At 48.8% G+C, this 21,338-nt stretch overlaps 1 protein-coding gene and 1 non-coding gene across 8 annotated transcripts in view; one reads left to right on the top strand and one right to left on the bottom strand.

The window, feature by feature from the left end:
* PFKFB4 (6-phosphofructo-2-kinase/fructose-2,6-biphosphatase 4) overlaps nt 1-20,926 on the top strand; it is a 43,300-nt gene extending 22,374 nt beyond the window's left edge. For 2 of the 7 annotated variants that reach the window (XM_027098729.1, XM_027098726.1), the window contains exons 9-14: nt 121-267; nt 11,621-11,725; nt 13,419-13,548; nt 13,654-13,716; nt 14,597-14,661; nt 16,463-18,438. In XM_027098729.1, coding sequence (XP_026954530.1) covers nt 121-267; nt 11,621-11,725; nt 13,419-13,548; nt 13,654-13,716; nt 14,597-14,661; nt 16,463-16,522 — 570 coding nt within the window. In that variant the 3' untranslated portion in view covers nt 16,523-18,438. Of the gene's footprint in view, nt 1-120; nt 268-11,620; nt 11,726-13,418; nt 13,549-13,653; nt 13,892-14,596; nt 18,439-20,878 lie in introns of those variants that run through there. The other 5 variants (XM_027098724.1, XM_027098723.1, XM_027098727.1 and 2 more) reach the window with 4 other exon arrangements.
* Nucleotides 5,350-5,422, bottom strand: TRNAG-CCC (transfer RNA glycine (anticodon CCC)). Its single transcript has one exon. It is a non-coding gene; the product is annotated as a tRNA-Gly (tRNA).
* Nucleotides 20,927-21,338: the final 412 nt, after the last annotated feature.

Below are 21,338 nucleotides of genomic sequence, written 5' to 3'. Positions count from 1 at the left end.
TGTCATCGAGAGTTAGTTCGTGTTTTTTACCAAAACTGTTTTCTCTAAGGCTGGGCCCCATGGACCCTTTGAGGGCAGCCCAGGACCTGTGCATCTGAATTTGCTTGTGATGTGTTTCAGTTTGCCAGGAGTCTGGCCCAGTTCATCAGGGATCAGAACATCAAGGACCTAAAGGTTTGGACAAGCCAGATGAAGAGGACAATCCAGACGGCTGAGGCCCTGGGTGTGCCTTATGAGCAGTGGAAAGTTCTCAACGAGATTGATGCGGTAATCACCATCTCTTCCCTCCCCTGCCCAGCTCTGGGCACAGCTGCACTCACCCAGGGTGACAGTGTTGAAAGGGGTCAGGGAGAGCTTTCTCTTTAACATTTCATTATTGTTTAGGGTTCTGATTCATCCCTCCCTCCTTCCCTGCCTCCCTCCTTCCCTTCTTTTGTATATAACTATCTAGGTGTACAAAGTGATGATTTGATGGATGTATGTATTGTGAAATAATTATCACAATAAGTTTAGTTAACATCCATCACCACATAGTTACAAATTTTAGTTTTCTTGTGATGAGAACTTTCAAGATATACTCTCTTAGCAATTTTCAAATATATGATACATATTGTTAATTATAATCACCATGCTGTACATTACATCCCCAGGGCTTATTTATCTTATAACTGGAAGTTTATACCTTTTGACCCTCTTCAGCCATTTTGCCTACCAGCTGGCTTGTCATGCTTTTAACTGCCACTTTCAAATCAACAAAACCTCAAAGGGAAAAATGATGCCATATACCAGGTTCACCTCCTTGGGCTTCCCTTCACTTCAGGATCTTGGCCCCTCAGGTCTTCTCTGCCTTGTGGCTCTAGGGTGATATCAAACAGATTTATTTATTTATTTATTTATTTCGGTTTGGCTTTTCTAGTAGCTCTCAGTGGAGTGTTAGTCTAAAGGAAGCTAGTCTACCATTGCCTGATATGGAAGTCTCGAGATCAGATTTGAATCCTACAAAGATCACCCCAACTGATAGAATTGTTTTGTTGGGATGAGGTGGGGGGACAAGCCGGAGAAGGGAGACTAGTTAGAGGTCCTTGCCATGGCCTGGTGAGGTGATGACATCTGGAACTTGGGTGGCGGCAGTGAAAAAGGAGCAGATGGACTTGAGGGATGTTTCTTCATTTATTTATCACGTATTTATGTGAGGCTACTCTGTGCTAGGAACTGGGCCAGGTGCTGGGGACCAAGATCCTAATGAAAGGATAGAGGCTGTTGATGCCCAGCCAGGGGTCTAAAAAGGATCTAGGATGGCTCCAGATTTCCAGCCACTGGGAAGGGTTCTGGGGCAAGGAAGGTGATGAGCTCAGCTGAGGGCAGGAACTAATCTATTTTGTTCACCACATCGTAAGTGCTCAGTAGATATGTAGTGAATGAAAGGAAGACGTTCCTGGGAGATGTTCAAGAGCAGGTACCCAGGAGCCAATCCGATCTCCAAAGAGAGGTGGGGCTTGGGCATCCCCCCCACAGACATGGTGCTTGAAACTGTGGAATGGATCAGGTGGCTGAGGGAGGCAAAGTAGGGCCCAGGACAGAACCCAGGGGAACCCTGGCATTTAAGGGGCTGTGGAGGAAGCTATGGACAGGTGTCTGGTGAGGTGGAAGGGAAACCAGGCTGATGGGGTCATGGGAGTCAAGGCAGAGAGGAGGAGGCAGTGGTCAGTGGGGTGAGATACCATAGGGAGGGGGAGTGAGGCCAGGCTCCAAACTGACCATTGGGATGTCATAAGACCACTAGGATTCTTGGCATGAGCCTACTGGGTTGGTGCCCGGTGGGAATGGGTAGGGAAGTGAGTGGGGGGCAAGGGACTCAGAGTCAAGGGAGACTTGGCCGTGTGTAAGCTGATGGTGAGGGGCTGGTAGAAAGGGAGAGAATGAGACGACAGGAGGCCCTGAGTGGTGGCGGAGGCCCAGATTCCAGGGTATCAGTAGAGGAGAGGGGTGCAGGTGGCTATAGAGTACTGTGTCTCAGAACTTCATGGAGGTTTCACTCAAGAGTGAAAGGAAGGGGAGTTTCCAGTGGGCGTTAGCAAAGGGGAAGAGTTGGCTTGTCTGGAGACCAGGAGTCTTCTGTGGCCCCCTTGTCTGTGTTCTGGGGGCGATCCTCCACCCCCAGCAGATGGATGCAGCTGTGGAAAAGGTAGACACTCATTCAGCTCGCAAGCTTGTTCAATTGTGTCCCTATGGATGAGATGGAATCAAGTTGGACAGAGGAGGTGAGGAGTAGGTAGGGAGGAAGATGATGAAGCCACATGCCATGGAATCCATCCCCGCTGGAAAAGATTGGGTAAGGGAAAGGGGGCGTCCATGACATTATGAGATGGGAGGGGCCACAAGCACAGCATTCATGTAGGGAGCCAGGCCAGGAAGGCTGACAGTGGGCTGTTAACCAGGGACATCTCCAGAGGGTCCCTTGGGAGCTTGGGCCACCTGGCCTCATGGAGGAAGCCTCTTTGTGAATAAGATCTTGTCCCCCGTCTGGTTATTGCTGGTCCACAGAAAACCTGTGACCATTCTTTTATTTGCTCTAGTACTTTTTCAGTTGATTATCTTAGCTTTATCTCAGGGACCTGTCATATCTTCTGAAATAAGGATAATCCAGTTGTTACCTTCCCAGTTTAAGTGCCTTGTGTTTCTGTTGTATATTCTTTTTTTTTTTGAAAGTCTATTTATTGTTTATTAATTATTATTATTTTTTGGCTGCGTTGGGTCCTTGTTGCTGCACGCGGGCTTTCTCTAGTTGTGGTGTGCGGTGGCTACTCTTCGTTGCAGTGCGCGGGCTTCTCATTGCAGTGGCTTCTCTTGTTGTGGAGCATGGGCTCTAAGCGTGTGGGCTCAGTAGTTGTGGCATGCAGGCTCTAGAGCGCAGGTTCAGTAGTTGTGGCGCACAGGCTTAGTTGCTCTGCAGCATGTGGGGTCTTCCCTGACCCCACATGGGTCTTCCCTGGTCTTCCCTGACCAGGGCTCGAATCTGTGTCCCCTTCATTGGCAGGTGGATTCTCAACCACTGCACCACAAGGGAAGCCCTGTACTTTTCTATATGGTTGAAAATTTTCAAAAGAAAAAGTTTGTGTATCTCATTAATTTCAACTTTAATTATATCATTCAAATTTTCTGTCTTTTTTTTCTGTTTGATCATCATAAATCAATAGCTGAATGTTAAATCCACTCTAATTATAATTTTGTTGATTTTTCTTGCATTTTCAAGAATTTTGCATTATTTTATCTTTTTTCTTCACATATTTTGATGTTTTATTATAAAGTAAAATTCATGACTTAGTAATTTGTGGGACATAAAAGGAAACAGATGGCCACTCCAATTAGGTTAATTCAATGAGGATTTATAAAAGGACCTTTTTTCAAAGATAATGGGCAGGATATAGGGACCTCGTAACAACAGGGACCATTGCTTCCCTTGGGCAGAGGAGAGAGAGGATATAGGAACCTGGGGACAAGGGAGCAGTGAGTAAAGGGCAGCCTGGTGGGATGGAACCTTGGGTGAGGGCCTAGACCACTGAAAGCAACTTCTTCAGGAAGGAGTCAGAATAAACATCTCAGCCTCACTCTCCTCCCTCCCTGTGACCTCCTGCCAGTGTTCCCCGTGGCCTAGCCCAGCAAGACATTAGTGGCCATGGGAGCCTTGTAGATGCATGCACAAAGGTCAACGTCCTGGGGCAGAGAGCAGGTGGAGAAGCAGAAGGATATGGAGGGGCAAATGAGAGGAAACAGCACAGACTTCCTTCTGTTTCAGCATGTAAAAGGTGCAAAGGTGCTGTTCCATTGTTGTCTTCTTCTTTTTTTTTTTTTTTTTTTTGGCTGCACTGGATCTTCACTGTGGTGCGCAGGCTCTTCATTTCAGCATGCGGGCTTTTCTCTAGTTTCGGCGTGTGGGCTTCTCTAGTTGTGCCACGCGGGCTCTAGGGGGCACGGGCTCAGTAGTTGTGGTGCGTGGGCTTCTCTCTAGTTGTGGTGCATGGGCTTAGTTGCCCCGTGGCATGTGGGATCTTCGTTCCCCAACAAGGGATCAAACCCTTGTCTCCTGCATTGGAAGGCGGATTCTTAACCACTGGACCACCATTGGACCACCTCTATTGTCTTCTGGGTCACACTGTTTTCTAGCAAGGAGTTTTCTGTCATTCTTATCTTCGTTTTGTATATAGTGTATCTTCTTTTACTCTATTTTCTCTTTATTACTGATTTTAAGCAGTTGGATTATGATGTGCTTTGGTATGTTTTACTTTATGTTTATCCTGCTTGGAGTTCATTGAGATTCTTGGATTTCTGGGTTTCTAAATATGAGTTTGAAAAAAAATTTAAGATATCATTTCTTTAAATATATTTTCTGCTACCCTGTCTCCTACCCTGGACTCCAACTTCTTGTATGTTAGACCATTTGGTATAGTGTATAGAACCTATGGGATAATCCCACAGGTCACTGAGCTTCTGTTCATTGTTTCTCAGTCTTTTGTTCTTTCCAAGTTTCTGTTTGGATAGTTTCTATTGCTATATCTTCAAGCTCACTTATCTTTACTGCTGTTTTTGTTAAACTCATCCAGCATCCAATGAACTTTATATTTCAGGCGTTATGTTTTTAAGCTCTAGGGGTTCAGTTTTGTTCTTTTTTGTGTCTTCTTCTTTTCTTGTGATGCTCTGCAGTCCAGGAAGTGCCTGCAGTAAATTGCTGCAGTCGTAGGCTCCTTGTGTCCCTTCTGGAGGATCACAACCCTGCTCTGCCTGTTGTCTAGTGTCTACAAACAATTGTTGCATACATTTTGTCTAGTTCTTTTGAATTGTTTATGTTGGGCCGAGAGCAAATCTGGTACCAGATACTCCACTGTGGCTCAGCCTTCATTTTGGATGGTTCCTGTTTCAATATAAAACACTTTTTGCATGGATTTATACTTTGACGAATTTGAATATTATCATCCCTGCTTTTCTTTTTCCAATTTTTTTTTGTAAAATGCACATAACATAAAATTTATCATCTTAACAACCATTTTTATGTGCACAGTTCAGTGGTAATAAATACATTCAGAATGTGCAGTCATCACCACCATCCATCTCCAGAACTCTTTTTTTTAATAGTTTTATTTTTGTAACCATGTTAATGTTTATAAATTTATTTACTTTTTAAATATTTATTTAGGTTGCACCGGGTCTTAGTTGCGGCATGTGGGATCTTTGTTGCAGCATGCGCACTCTTAGTTGTGGCATGCAGATTTATTTATTTACTTTATGTTTGACTGTGTGGGGTCTTAGTTGTGGCACGTGGGATCTTCTTTACTTCATGCATGCGGGATCTAGTTCCCTGACCAGGGATTGAACCTGGGCCCCCTGCATTGGGAGTGCAGAGTCTTACCCACTGGACCATCAGGGAAGTCCCCATCTCCAGAACTCTTTTTGCCTTATAAAATGGAAACTCTATACCCATTAAACAATAACCCCCATTTCTCCTCCCCACCCAGCCTCTGACAACTACCATTTTACTTTCTGTCTCTTTGATTCTGTCTGTATGATTTTTCTGTCTCTAAGTATGTCACATAAGTGGAATCATATAGTATTTGTCTTTTTGTGACTGGTTTATTTCACTTATCATAATGTCCTCAAGGTCCATCCATGTTGTAGCATATGTCAGAATCACATTTTTAAACTTGAATATGGTTCCATTTATGTATATACCACATTTTGCTTATCCATTCATTTATCTATGGACATTTGGGTTGCTTCCACCTTTTAGCTATTGTGCATCGGGCTGCTATGAACATGGGTATATAAATCTCTCTTTGAAACACTGCTTTCATTTCTTTTTGGTACCTATGTAGAAGTGGAATTGTTGGATCATATGGTAATTCTATTTTTATTTTTTTGAGGAACCGCTATGCTTTTTTCCATAGCAACTGCACCATTATACTTTCCTACCAACAGTGCACGAGTGTTCTGATTTCTCCACATCTGTGCTAACACTTGTTATTTTTCTGTTTTTTTTTTTTTTTTTTTTTTTTTTTTTACAGTAGCCATTCTAATGAGTGTGAGGTGGTATCTCACTTTGGTTTTAATTTGCCATCCTTGCTTTTTGTCCATGTTTTTTTTGTTATGCCTACTCCCTTTTATTTTTAACCTTTTTCTGTCATTTCTTTAGATGAAAGGAACATATCTTTGGTTTATTTTTTGGCCTGAGAGCTTTTTTCGTTTAGGAATCTAAACCCATTCATATTTATTATTACAATCGCTATCTTTGTCCTTTTTTTTTCCCCAGTACGTTGCAGATTTCTTTTCATCTCTTTTTTTTTTTTTTCTGTATAAACATCATCTTTTCTGTGATTTGGAAGGCAAGCAGTGTTTTTATTCCAGTAGTCATTACCTTACAGCTTTTCTAAAACATTCTTAAGGAGAATGCTTGTAAATAAAGGAATAACTAAAATATACTTATCAAAATTAGTAACAGGAAAATAATTCTTGATTCTGTTGGGAATTATGAGGATGTGTTATTTCCATTTGTTTCCTTTCTGCCCTTTTTTTTTCTTTTTTTACTGTAATTGGGCAGAGTATAGCATCATGGCTTTTTTTTTTTTTTTTATCTGTTGTAGCTCTTCTTTAGAACTGATGAACTCTTTCAAAAGAGTAAGCAATTTCTGTGACCCATTTTATAGCTCATTTAACCCATTTTGTGGGCTTTCATCAGCTGTGGCTGGTGGGAGTTACAGGAGGTTTCCAGCCCTGATTTCTTTCTCGTGCAAATAGCAGCTCCCTGACGCAGGTTAGGGGTCTGGTGTCTGCCTTCCAAGGGCACAGATATGGCTGGAGCATTTGGTTTCTCAGAGAAGCCTTGGCAGCCCTGATCTTTTTTTTTTTTTTGAGGTTAATCTGATTATTTTCCTAGATACACTGGATTCCCTTCTTTTTCTTTAGTTTGGAAACTATTCTAGTATCTATGATCTGTTAGTCATCTTTCCATGTTTATCTTTGTTCTTTCCTCTGTTCTGGTAAACAGCCTTGGGCTCGTCTTCTATTTTAACATTGTGATTTTTTTCTTAGCCCAATCCACAATTTACTGTCTTATTTTTCCTTTTTTGAAAACAACAGCTTTATCGAGATATGATTCACCTATGATACAGTTCACCTATTTAAATTGTATGATTCAATCGTTTTTAGTATATTCACAGAGTTATGCAACCATCACCACAATCAATTTTAGAACATTTTTGTTGTTCCAGAAAGCAACCCTGTACCCATACCCCCATTTCCTTCCAGTCCTTCCCCCCAGCCCTAGGCTACCACCAATCTGTTTTCTGTCTCTATAGACTGGCCTATTCTGGACATTTCCTTCCTCCTGTGGTAGAATGTATCAGTATTTTGTTCCTGTATATTGCCGAATAATATCCCATTGTATGGATATACCACATGTTATTTATCCATTCACCAGTCGATGGGCATTTGGGTAGTTGCCATTTTTTGGCTTTAGGAATGATGTTGCTCTGAATGTACAGGTTTTTGTGTGGACATGTTTTCATTTCTCTTGGGTAGATAGCCAGGAGTGGAATTGCTAGGTCATATGTTAACTCTACATTTTTTTGTTTGTTTTTTTATTTTGGCTGTGCTGTGTGACCTGTGGGATCTTAGCTCCCTGACCAGGGATTGAACCCAGGCCCTTGGCAATGAAAGCACAGAGTCCCAACCACTGGGACACCAGGGAGTCCCCCATGTTAACTCCATTTAAGCTTGTTAGAAACTGCCAGGCTGTTTTCCAAAGTGGCCGCACCATTTTACGTTCCCACCAGCAGTGTATGAGGGTTCTGATTTCTCTGCATCCTCCTTATCACTTGTCATTATCTGCCTTTTTTTTTTTTTTTTTTTACGCGGGCCTCTCACTGTTGTGGCCTCTCCCGTTGCGGAGCACAGGCTCCAGACGCGCAGGCTCAGCGGCCGTGGCTCACGGGCCCAGCAGCTCCGTGGCATGTGGGATCTTCCCGGACCGGGGCACGAACCCGTGTCCCCTGCATCGGCAGGCGGACTCTCAAACACTGCGCCACCAGGGAAGCCCCTATCTGCCTTTTTTGTTATAGCTGCCCACACTAGAACACAGTTCGGCCAAGTTCTCTGCTGCTTTATGATAAAGATTGCCTTTTCTCTCTCTCTTTTTCTTTGGCCGCGCCACACAGCTTGCGTGATCTTAGTTCCCTGACCAAGGATTGAACCTGGGGCCACGGCAGTGAAAACACGGAGTCCTAACCACTGGACCTCCAGAGGAGTCCCTAAACATTCATATTTCTAGCAACATTCTGTTCATGATAATATACGTATTCTCTAAGGCAATAGAGGCTTGCTCTACTGTCCTTCACTTCCTTCTGAGCCATCACCATCATCACTTTTTTTTTGGCCACACTGCGGCTTGTGGGATCTTAGTTCCCCGACCAGGGATTGAACCCAGGCTCTCAGCAGTGAAAGCATTTGGTTCTAACCACTGGACCGCCAGGGAATCCCCCTAATCTTTTTTTTTTTTCATTAATTAATTTATTTTTGGCTGCGTTGGGTCTTGGTTGCTGCACACAGGCTTTGGCTACTCCTCATTGTGGTGTGTGGCCTTCTCATTGAGGTGACTTCTCTTGTGGTGGAGCACGGGCTCTAGGCACACGTGGGCTTCAGTAGCTGTGGCACACGGGCTTAGTTGCTCTGTGGCATGTGGAACCTTCCTGGACCAGGGCTTGAACCCGTGTCCCCTGCATTGACAGGTGGATTCCTAAACCACTGTGCCACCAGGGAAGTCCCCCCCAATCACGTTTATTTTATAAATTTATTTATTTATCTTTTGGCTGTGTTGCTGCGCACAGGCTTTCTCCAGTTGCGGAGAGCGGGGGCTGCTCTTCGTTGCAGCGTGTGGGCTTCTCACTGCAGTGGCCTCTCCTATTGCGGAGCACGGGCTCCAGGCGCACAGGCTCAGCATTTGTGGCACGTGGGCTCAGTAGTTGTGGCTCACGGGCTCCAGAGCGCAGGCTCAGTAGTTGTGGCGCACAGGCTTAGCTGCTCCACGGCATGTGGGATCCTCCCGGAGAGGGCTCGAACCCGTGTCCCCCTGCATTGGCAGGAGGACTCTCAACCCCTGCGCCACCAGGGAAGCCCCTGCCCCCAATCCCTTTTAATGCCCATATTTTTAGCAGGTTCCTGGTGGCTGCCAACATTCCTTGGCTTATAGGTGCATCACTGCAATCCCTGTCTCCCTCATTACATGGGCTTCTTCCCTGTGTGTGTCTCTCTATGTCTTTACATGGCCTTCTTAAAAGGGCATCAGTCATTGGACCTCATCTACTTGATTATATCTGCAAAGACTATTTCCACATAAGGTCACATTCACAGTTCCCAGGGGTTAGGACTTCAGCGTATCTTTTGGGGGGAAGTATTCAACTCACAACAGGTAGTTTGTGTCTTTGTAGGAATTTTCCTATTTCACCTAAGTTGTCTTATTTGTTGGCATATAATTGTGCATAGTATTCCCTTATAATCTTCTTTATTTCTGTAAGCTTTGTAGTAATATCCCCCTTTCATTCCTGGTTTAATAATTTGAGCTTTCCTTTTTCCTGTCAGTCTAGCAAAAGTTTTGTGAATTCTGTTGATCTTTTCAAAGAACCAACTTTTGATTTCGTTGCTTTTTTCTATTTAATGAATTTGTGTTCTAATTTGTATTATTTCCTTACTTCTGCTTGCTTTGGGTTTAATTTGTTCTTCTTCCAGTAACTTTTTTTTTTTTTTAATAAATTTAGTAAAAAAAAAAAATAAAATAAAATAAAATAAATTTAGTTAGTTAGTTAGTTTTGGCTGCGTTGGGTCTTTGTTGCTGTGGGTGTACTTTCTCTAGTTGTAGTGAGTAGGGGCTACTCTTCGTTGCAGTGTGTGGGCTTCTCACTGTGGTGGCTTCTCTTGTTGTGGAGTGCAGGCTCTAGGCACGCGGGCTTCAGTAGTTGTGGCACATGGGCTCAGTAGTTGTGGCATGCAGGCTTAGTTGCTCCGCAGCATGTGGGATCTTCCTGGACCAGGGATCGAACCCTTGTCCCCTACATTGGCAGGCGGATCCTTAACCACTGTGCCACCAGGGAAGTCCCTCCAATATCTTAAGGTAGAAGATTAGATTAGTGATATGAGATCTTTTTTTTTTGATATAGGCATTTATAGGTTTAAATTTTCCTCATTATCTTTCCTTTTTAATAGACAACTTTGCCCCCAAGGCTTTGTCTAGGAAAAAAAACCCTGAGGACATAGGTAGAAACCAGCAGCTTTTTATTTTATTTTATTTTTTATTTTTCAGAATAATTTGTTTATTGTGTGTGTTATGAATTGTAGTGTCACAGTTTGTTCTCCTGACCCCCACTTTGTAGTTTCTCACATCTTTTTTTGAATTTTATTTTATTTATTTATTTATTCATTTATTTTTGTGGTACGCGGGACTCTCACCGTTGTGGCCTCTCCCGTTGTGGAGCACAGGCTCCGGACGCACAGGCTCAGCGGCCATGGCGCATGGGCCCAGCCGCTCCATGGCATGTGGGATCTTCCCGGACCGGGGCACGAACCCGTGTCCCCTGCATCGGCAGGCGGACTCTCAACCACTGTGCCACCAGGGAAGCCCTATTTTATTTATTTTTTTATACAGCAGGTCCTTATTAATCATCAGTTTTATACACATCAGTGTATACATGTCAATCCCAATCGCTCAATTCATCACACCACCACCACCACCACCCCGCCACTTTCCCCCCTTGGTGTCCATACGTTTGTTCTCTACATCTGTGTCTCAATTTCTGCCCTGCAAACCGGTTCATCTGTACCATTTTCTAGGTTCCACATATATGCATTAATGTACGATATTTGTTTTTTTCTTTCTGACTTACTTCACTCTGTATGACAGTCTCTAGATCCATCCACGTCTCTACAAATGACGCAATTTCATTCCTTTTTATGGCTGAGTAATATTCCATTGTATATATGTACCACATCTTCTTCATCCATTTGTCTGTCGATGGGCATTTCGGTTGCTTCCATGACCTGGCTATCGTAAATAGTCCAGCAGCTTTTTATTACGGGCGTTTTATTGCTTCCTCTCTGGGCACCTCCTGTGTGCTGGTTCTTGGCTTGAGCCTTGGAAGGACTGACACTGGTCAGTCCACACATTGTCCTGGGCTCTTCTGTTTTGTTTTAAAATGGCATTTGTGTACGATACTCTATGCTGTGCGTGTGTGTGTATCCTGAATGACATGAGGGAAATCTTACTTTATAGCCTGTACAATATTCCATACTCTGCTGTAGTATTTCCATAGCACAGAAGACAAAAAGACACATTAGAAAAGACACATAGTTAATATTTCTGTGTTTATTTTTATGGCATAAACTGGATGGATGGACGATGGGTGGGTGGAAAAGACGTGTGATAGCTTTTTCCAAACGTGAGGCTGCCCCTGCTTAGTTTTCCCAGGTTGCCTGCTCTTCCCGGCTGGGAGAGGCCCTGTGGCCCAGGAAATGCCCTCCCCCTGACACAGGGCTGATCCCTGGGCCTGATGTGGGTGATGTGATGACTGCGGTGTCTCCCTAGGGCGTCTGTGAGGAAATGACTTACGAGGAAATTCAGGATCATTATCCACTGGAATTTGCCCTGCGAGACCAGGACAAGTACCGGTACCGGTACCCCAAGGGGGAGGTAGGTGGGATATGGGGGCTTAATCCCAGCCACCTGCTGCCTGCCTGGGAGGACCGCCTGTGACTGAGGGCCCCGAGGGGCTCTGCAGAGGCTCCGTGGGCAGCAGGAGGGGCCTGGCCTCAGAGGTAGGCAGGCTGGGTGTGTGTGTCACCTCCACCACTTCTCAGCCGTGGCCCAGGCTGCAGGCCCCTCCTTGGGTGGTGGGTGAGCAGTGCTGCCCAGGAATCCCAACCCTGAGGCCTACTGGAGCCCTGTTTCCCATCACTCCCCATCTTTACTTTCCCCATCCCTGGGAGTGTCATAGGGTGACCCCATCCTCCCTGCGGCTCCGGACACCATCCCTAGCCCTGAATCCAGACCTAGGGATTCATTTTCCCCAGGTGAGTCGTGACTACCATAAGTCACCTGCACTGTCACCTCCCCTCAGACTGGCTCTCGCCTCAGCCCAGGCCCCAGGTAGAAACAGTGTCACCTTTTTTTTTTTTTTTGCGGTATGCGGGCCTCTCACTGTTGTGGCCTCTCCCGTTGCGGAGCACAGGCTCCGGACACACAGGCTCAGTGGCCATGGCTCACGGGCCCAGCCGCTCCGTGGCATGTGGAATCCTCCCGGACCGGGGTACGAACCCGTGTCCCCTGCATCGGCAGGTGGACTCTCAACCACTGCGCCACCAGGGAAGCCCCCAGTGTCACCTTTGACTCATGTATCTCCCAATTCTAGGACGTGACCTGGGGCAGTGGCCAAATAAAAATACCTCCCACAGACGCACAGGTTTGCGTACACACATACACGTACACATGTCGAAACCCCCCGCCCAAATGCCAGGCTCACAGGTGCCTATGCTGTGCTGTCCTCGGGAATAGGACAGCTTCGGGTAGCATTGATATTTCCCCACGTCATACTGTGAGGGAGAACCCAGATTTAGAACCAAACCAGATAACAGTAAAAAGAAACAAAGCAGCTGGCTGCTCAAACTTGAGAATACAGGGGGGAAATTGGTAGGGAAGGTAGTTGCCAAAAGAAGCAATCTAGGCTTTCCCCAGAAATACCAGGGGCTGGCACAAGTCATGTTGGTATTAGTCCCAACCAAATCATGGGGCAAACTCAGCTCCAAGCTTGAGGCCTTTTTTTTTTTTCTGAAGGACGGCTCACTGTGTGCAAACAGGGGTGAACCCCCAGGGCTGGGTCTCCCAGTGAAAAGCTCTAGACCTGCCAGTCACCGGGGTTGGTCCAAGGGCTCCCTCACGGCACCCAGGGGAGGTACAGGGCAGGCAGACTGTGAGGGTCCTTCCTGGGAGCTCAGGCATTCTGACAGGTTGCACTCTGGGAAGTTTGGGAGGTTTTTGCTTCCCCTCCCTACAAGCCTCGTTCTGTGTACTCCACGTGCGGCGGGTAGGAAGGGAGCCGTGTCTTCTCCACCTGTCATCAGTTGCCAGCATGTGAATTCCAGCAGCTGAGGGTTCAGCAAAGGGCCCCAGGAAGGGCATGGAGGTGGCCCCTTGGACGCAGCCTAAGCCCCAGCCCTGCCCTCTCAGTCCTACTGGGACCTGGCCCTGGGATAGGGGAGGTGATTGCCAGTCCTCACCAACCTCCCAGAATGGTGAGGAGTTCAGGAGAAGGTAGCCCACTACCCAGAAGGTCTCCATCCCTACCCCCAGAGCTGGGTTGAGGGATGCTTCCCACTTGCCCTTGCAGTCCTATGAGGACCTGGTCCAGCGACTCGAGCCTGTCATCATGGAGCTGGAGCGGCAAGAGAACGTGCTGGTCATCTGCCACCAGGCTGTGATGCGCTGCCTCCTGGCCTACTTCCTTGACAAGGCAGCAGGTGCGGACGCTGCCCCTGGGGAGGTGGGATGTGTGTGTGAGAGAGATCGAAGGGGACTGTCACCTGGGCATCCCTGGTGCCAACCCTCTCTGCCTGTGTCCACAGAACAGCTGCCTTACCTCAAGTGTCCGCTGCACACGGTCCTGAAGCTGACCCCCGTGGCTTATGGTAAAGAAGCTTCCCGCATGCTGACCTGGTTGCCAGACTGGCTGTCTGCAGGGTTCTGTGGTTTTCTGCAAACCCCTCCCTTGAAAATTTCATTAGAGGCTCATTCCTCCTCCTTCCATCCCACCACCTTTCCCAATTTGCTATAAAATGTTTTTTGTTTTAATTCCTGTGGCCACAGGAAGCCTCCCCAGTGATCCTTCCTTAACCATCACCCACCCACATGAGGGTCTTTTCTACTGGTTTCTCCAAAATCCCCCAGAAAACCCCACGGCCCCAGGACCCGGACCTGAAAATATGCGCCTCTGCCTTGGGCTCTGCCAGCAGAGGCCTCACGCAACTTCCTAACCTCCTGGGTCCCGACCCCTCCCCTTCAACACTGGACGAGGCACTCTCACATGGTTGTGCCCTCGGGACGATAACTGTATAGCTCAGTGGCAGCTGAAGTCATCCCAGTGCATGTTAATTGCCTCGTCCCCCTTTGCACTGAGCGCCTGGCACCATGGTGATCCCGCCTCGTGTGTGAGACAGGGCTGGGTGAGGGTCTGCTCAGTGTAGTGACCCCTCACTGAGCTAGGCTTGTTGCTTCTCAGACCGCCCTCAGCCCCCGAGGTGGGCCGCTCATCCTCACTGTGGCTCTGCCTGGTGCCCGGGCTCCTTGGCGAGCCTGCGCTGGGCAGTGGCCCAGAGGCTCGGGCCTGACACGCTGCCTAGTGCTTCCTCACGGGGCCTCCAGAGCTGCCCAAGGTGGGAGGACTGGAGTGAGGCTGAGGCGTCTGCTCAGCCCCACAGCACCGAAAGCCTCCTCCTGGGAGAAGCTTCTACCCCTGTGGCTCTGCTGCCTTTCAGGAGGGGGAATGGATTTGCATCTTCCCTTTGGCAGGTTGTAAAGTGGAGTCCATATTCCTGAATGTGGCGGCTGTGAACACGCACCGAGACAGGCCTCAGGTAGCAGCCGGGTCACTGCTGGGGTGGTGGGCACGTTCCTGGGGGTCCAGACACAGCAACCACCAGGGCCAGGCCCAGCTGGGGCATCTACTGAGTGAGCTTGAGTTCTCTGTCAGGGTGACGCTGTGGCCAGAACAGAGGCTAGAGGCCTACAGGGGGCAGGCGCTTCCATGTCCCACCAGCCCAGGCCTCATGAGCACCTGTCCAACCTGAGCACCTTTAAAAAGTAAAAATGAAAAATGTCCTGCTTTGTTGCGGAAAGGGCCATGCAGAGGCTGAGGGTGTCTCGGTGCTGCGTAGAGACCTTCCTGCGGAAGGACACGTCTCTGTTCTGTGTTCCCCCAGCGTTAAAGATAGAAGCTCCTTGAAGTGTTGCCCAGAAGCACTTCATGCCCGTGTGGGATCCTTCTGCCATCTTGGTTTCCTCTCCCACTGAGGCCAAGAGCAGGACCGCCCCTCTGGGCCCCATTCCCAGAGTCTGTTGCACCAGGAAGGCTCCTGGGACCTTAGTCATGCCTGCTGCCACCCACAATGGGACGTGTTGGGCCTTGGGTCCCTGCCCAGGGTGCAGGCCTTGGGCCCCACAGGCTGAGGTGTGTGGATGTGTCCTCCTGTTTCCTAAGGCTGCTTCCCCTCACCAGAACCAGTCATTGTGTAAACCTCTTCCCTGTTTGCCCTGAGAGTCCGATGAAGGCCCAGTCTGGCACACACAGGTCTCAGGGGTAGATGTCCCAACAGGCCCCTCGTACTGAGGAAAGCCCAGAAGGTGTTGGGCCCCCAGCACTGATGGGGTGATGGTGAAAGAGGCCCCTGGACCCAGCAAGCATCAGGGGCTGGTGCCCCGGTCCCTTTGCAGGAGCCAACATGGCCATGGGGTAGTTGGCAGGCACCCTGCCTGCCTCTGGGTAGGCACTTCTGAGAGGCAAACTTCTGTTGGCCACAGGTTCCGGGATGGTTCCTTTTAAGGTGGGCAGGATCTCCAGGTCCTGGCCCATCCTTGGGGACAGGTTGTGGTGAGAAAGGGGCCCTTGGGAAGCCTGCCCCCAGTGAGAATTGCACCTGCCCCTACAATTCCAGTGGCCAGCCCTGTGAACTCAGGAGTGTGGCCATAGCGGACATGATTCCCTCCCTGCAGATCTGGGCTGTGGCCCAGGTCATTGGTGACCTGCTCCATTGGGCCACCAAGATCAGGGATCACATAGGATCACATAGTCTTACAGAATTGAGGGGAGTCTCTGACCCCCATCCCTTAGGCCTGAGATGCCCTGAACTCAGCCGGCTGTGGACAGAACTGGGCTCTGTCCCAGTTCTGAGGCAGGGGAGGGGTGCTGTTCAGGAGGTGCAGGGGGCCTGGTGCCCCAGCTCTCAGACACAGGAGGTGTCCGCAGCCTGCCGGGGCCATATCTGACACCTGTCCACCGACACACCGACATAGCCGGGAGGAGGGCACCCTCAGGAGCTGGTCCCCTTCCCAGCCAGCTGTTTCTCCCCACCTGACCCAGACCTGAGGCAGGAGGCGGGGATGGCCTCACTCTGGGTAATGCCTGACCTGCCTGCAAGGAGCAAGCAGGAACCGGAGGTGTCCTCCATCCCTCACCTTTTTTCTGGTGTTTGTCACCCACCACGTGTCAAGAGGCTCTTGACGCCTGGCTCTTAGGAAAGGTCGGGGTCTAAGTCCTGTGACCGGGGCTCCTCGGGGTGAGGATGTGAGTCCAGCGGCTATAGCGATGAGCAAAGCGGGTAGTGGTGACTGTCTGTCCTTGGCAAATGGTCAGCGTTCTGTGTGTTTAATTTTGTGCAGAATGTAGACATCTCTCGGCCTCCGGAGGAAGCCCTTGTCACGGTCCCTGCTCACCAGTGACCGTGTGTCGTCCACTGCAACCCCCGGGCAGGTGTTGAGCTCTGTGGACGAGGTCATTCCAGGCCCTCTGGTCTGTGTGACAGTCACCACACAGGAACACCCTCAAAGCCATGCATGGCTGGTGGCACCCAGAATCCCAGTCCCAGCCCACCTGTTTCCTTGTTGACAGTGTCAGGGTTGTATGCGGTGCCCAACCTGCTGCTAAAAACCACTTGGCCTGACTGCGTCTGCACCGGGCTGGTGAGAGGTTTCCCAGCCCCTGATCCTTCTGTTCTCTCTCACCGGCCTGGTGGGCTTCGTGAAGTGTGAAACCCAAAAATGTGAAACGGAAAGCACTTGCTGTGATGTTTCCACCCACTGAGGCCGAGCTGCCTGGGTAGACCTGGGGACCCCTGCCAGGGCTCTGCTACACTCTCTTTGGCCACTTCCTGAGCCAGAGGCAAGGTGTTCATGAGCTGCTGCTGCCTCAGTACGCGGGAAAGAGCCATCCCCGTCCTGCCTCACCAGGAACTGAAGAGCTTCCGCCAAGGCAGCCACCTCCACTGGCCAGACCCTTGAGTCTGTGCGTCTGCATTTGTGGACGCTCAGGAAAGCAGTGTGTTCACTTCAGCACATGGGAATGCACAGAAACATGCAGGGAGCGGGGTGTTTGCGATTACCCCTTCCCAATTATGCCTACACTGGAATACTCGTGGGAGCTGGCAGCCAAGGCCACCCCTCTCCAACTGCTCTCATGGTGCAACACGTGAAGAAAGATGTGAAGACAGGACAGTTGTAGGAGTCGCCCTTCCCAGTGCTCGAGGGAGAGGCTGCCCTCCCATCTTCCTCTCCCGGCCATGCCACTGGGCTACCTTGCCCGCCGCTGCCTGCGTCCACACAAGAGTATACACTGGTGGCAGGGACCTGCATTTGCTGTGAAGGATTCGGAAAAGCTTGCATGGTCCTGCAAAGCCTGTCCTGGCGTTTGTTGACCTCTACCCGCAGAACTAAGCACGGGAAAGCCCAGAGCTGGAGGCAGCCTCTGGCCAGGGCAGGAATTTCCCAGCTTCTGATTCTTGTACACAGGAGCCTGATGAAAATGACCTCGGGAAGCCTGCCATCTGTCACGCCCTTGAGTTCTTTTGGGCCCAGGGAGTTGGGCTGGGCCGCGGGTTCCGGCTCCATTTTGTAGCTGGGAGAACAGCCTGGCCAGCAAGTTGTGAGGCTGGGTGAGGAAGCGTGTGGATTTGTAGTTGGATGCGCTGCTGTCCACAGGTGGTGGTCCTTGGTGAAGTCAGGCCCGAGGATCCTGTGTCCCTGGCCCAGGCTGATGATCTCTCGGCCTCGAGTGCCACAGCAGTTATGGACAGACATGGGTGGAGAGATATCCAGGACAGAGCCGTGGCAGTACCCTCCTTCTGGACTTATCTCCTGTCAGAGCCCCAGGCCCCTTAGACCCAGGGCCAGAGGACCACGCTACTGCCTTTGGGATGTGGGGACTGCAGCCTTTGCTTCCATGTCCGCCAGAGTATTGGTGACTTTTGGTCATGCTCAGTTGTTGGCCATAGCAGGTCCCTTTGGTCAGCGGCACGTACATCTGGATGTCACCACCTCTCCAAGACCTCAGGCTGGCTGAGGTGAGACCAGCAAGGCCTTTTCTCTCTGTCCAGAGGGCAGCCAGGAGCTACTGGAGATGTGTCACAAGGACTGGGATGGGGCAGAGGGAAGTGTGGGATCCCAGCAGCGCTCACCCGGAGCCGGCTCTGCATGGGCAGCCATCCACCTGGCTGGCTGCCCGGTTGTAGCCAGGACGGTTGATGTGCTCCTGTTGCAGACATGTTTCCTGCTCGCCCTGGAATGGATGTTGTTGGATCTCAGCCACATATCACACTGTGTCCAACATTCTTTGCAATAAATACTTTTTTAAAAAAGAACAATCTAAGGTGTTGTGTGGCCAGCTCGCCACTGGTGAGGTTCTTTCCAGCGGCTCTGCAAACCCCTGTGCTGTGCTCCCTCCCAACAGGTCTGTATGGACCCTTGGTCCAGCTCCCACCCCCATGACTACCCATCCCTGGAGCAGAAACTGTCTTGCCCTGGAGTGAGCCCGGGGCAGGGCCCAGGTTTTCTCTGGGCTGACCAAGGTTGCTGGGCCCTCACCACTGAGACAGAAACAGACGTAGGGAGGGATCTGGGGTCCCTGGAAATGTGGGTCCCAAATACTGGCATCCCTGGAGAGGGGAACCAGAGGCTGGGTCGAGGATGGAGGGCCTGCATAAGGCTGTGGGTGGAGCGTGCTGGCTGATTCTCTGGTGTTCTTTGTTACTTGTGGCGTGGGGAAGGTGGTGACAAGAGACACCCTTTCCTATGCCTCAGAATTTTTTTTTCCTTTTGCATTTAAAAAAAATTTTATTGAAGTATAGTTGTTTTTTTTAAAAATAAATTTATTTATTTATTTTTAATTTTGGCTGTGTTGGGTCTTTGTTGCTATGCGCAGGCTTTCTCTAGTTGTGGTGAGCAGGGGCTACTTTTCCTTGTGGTGCGTGGGCTTCTCATTGCCGTGGCTTCTCTTGGTGCAGATCACGGGCTCTAGGCGCACGGGCTTCAGTAGTTGTGGCACGTGGGCTCAGTAGTTGTGGCTCGCGGGCTCAGTAGTTGTGGCTCACGGGCTCTAGAGCACAAGCTCAGTAGTTGTGGTGCATGGGCTTAGTTGCTCCACAGTGTGTGGGATCTTCCCGGACCAGGGCTCAAACCCGTTTCCTATTGGAGTATAGTTGATTTACAATGTTGTGTTAGTTTCAGGTGTACAGCATAGTGATTCAGTTATACGTACACATGTATTCATTCTTTTTCAGATTCTTTTCCCATATAGGTGATCACAGAATATTGAGTAGAGTTCCCCGTGCTATACAGTAGGTCCTTGTCATCTATTTTATATATAGTAGTATGTATATGTTAATCCGAAGCTTCTAATTTATCCCTCCTCCTCCCCGTGCCTCAGAATTTTGATGGACTTTTCTACACCTTCTGCCGTGGGGCTGGGGTGTTGCAGGGGTCTTCCTCCATGGACATAACATTGCTGGCATTTGCCTTTCCTAGTGTGTCAGGGCAGAGGGTGGCTGTGTCACAGTGGATGACAGGAACCCCTTGGGCTTCATCCCCAGGCTCAGAGTAGTATCAGCTATGACTGTCTTCCTGGTAGGTGAGGTTGGGGGACCGCTGAATGGTCCCCACCCTGTCTCCGGGCACAGAGTTCCTGGAGTGGATACCTGACCTCCTTAGAGGCTTCCTTGCACTTTCTGAAGAAGGTTTTGAAGATTTCAACAGCAAAGCAACAACAGAAGGAATGAAATATAACACTATCAGAATTTTTCTTCAGGTTCGCTGTTCTACCACAACCTAGAAAGAACGATTATATATGGTTAGGCTGAAGAATTTTGTAGCATGTTGGGTTGCTAGGAAACAGTGGCCATCAGGTAGGATCAGAGGATATTTGGATAGAATGAAATATTGTTACAAAGACATAGGTTTCAGCAACATTTGAATTATATTTATAATATGGTTGTATATTATATATTAATAAAATATAATTATCACCTGTAAAGGCGAGTTGCCATGTTTGGTTTAGACCAATCATTATTCATCCCCTGGGACTGGGCACATTGTTGTTTAAACAAAAACTGTTCTATTAAAAGTGGAAAATGGGGTAGACCAGAAGTGGTATCTGTCAAACCCTGGCTAATGGCCACAGGTCTCTTTGGGAAGGGTTGTGGGGAAAGTACCAGCATGAAGCTGGGCTGTCTTCACAGGGCCCACCTTAAAGGGCACCCACCCCACTTCTGTCAAGGGCCCCTGGGTTTGTGAACTGATCTTATCTGGAAAATTGGTGAGAGATCCTATCCTCTGCAGTCAGGTCTCTGGTGGTCAGCCCTCTAGTTCTTTTGTCATACACATCCAGTAGGGCTCTGCTGGCCTCCCCATCAGTTTTTGTCTTAGGGGCCTGGTGATCCTGCCAAACATCCTGGTATCTGCATTGAAATCAAGGAGGCATTTCAACTATAGTGTCTCCAACCAGAATCTCTGACTCATGGACAGCTGTGACTATGGTACTTATGGGTCAAATTGTGTCCCCCAAATTAATACATTGAAGACCTAACCCCCGGTACCTCCTGATGTGACCTTATGTAGAAATAGGGTGGTTGCAGGTGTCATAAATTAAGATGAAGTCATACTGGAGTAGGGTGTGCCCCTAATCCGAAATTCCCCAGCAACTTCAGAGACAGCATGGATCCTGCTGACATGCTGGCTTCCAGCCTCCAGAACTATGAGACAGTAAGTTTCTGTTGTTTGAGCCGCTCAGGGTGTGGTACTTTGTTACAGCAGCCCTGGCAAATGGAAACTTCTCAGCGATGAACTTCCTAGGGCCTTGGTGAAGGACTATGTTCTGGGTCATCTCCAGGGACTCAGGGAGAAGGTGAGTTGTCCCTGATAAATTCAGTCCAACATTTATTTTGAATGAATGAGTGAATCTTCCTGAGGCCTTGGGTTCTCTCCTCTACATTACACCAGGGAGCATTTGGCATCTCAATTGCATTTAGTGAGACCCAGTTTTCATTTCAGCCAACCAAATAGACAGGCAGAACAACCCCCAGTAGCTTAAGCCTGCACATTGAATCCAAAGTTCCTGGCAAGCTCACCTGCATTGATGAAGTCCAACCTAACTAAGCTGATGTTCTTATCTCCATGGTCTAGGGCCTCGGTCTCCCCCCCCCACCCCACCGCATAGTGTGTATATTTTAGCTAATGTAAAATACCAAAGTCTTAAATTCTTTTGATACAT

Source organism: Aethalodelphis obliquidens, unplaced genomic scaffold (assembly GCF_003676395.1).
Source record: "Aethalodelphis obliquidens isolate GAN/ISIS:26980383/991018 unplaced genomic scaffold, ASM367639v1 scaffold125, whole genome shotgun sequence".
Classification (NCBI taxonomy): domain Eukaryota; kingdom Metazoa; phylum Chordata; class Mammalia; order Artiodactyla; family Delphinidae; genus Aethalodelphis; species Aethalodelphis obliquidens.
Note: the sequence above shows the minus strand (reverse complement) of the source record. Positions and strands in the feature narration are given on the sequence as shown.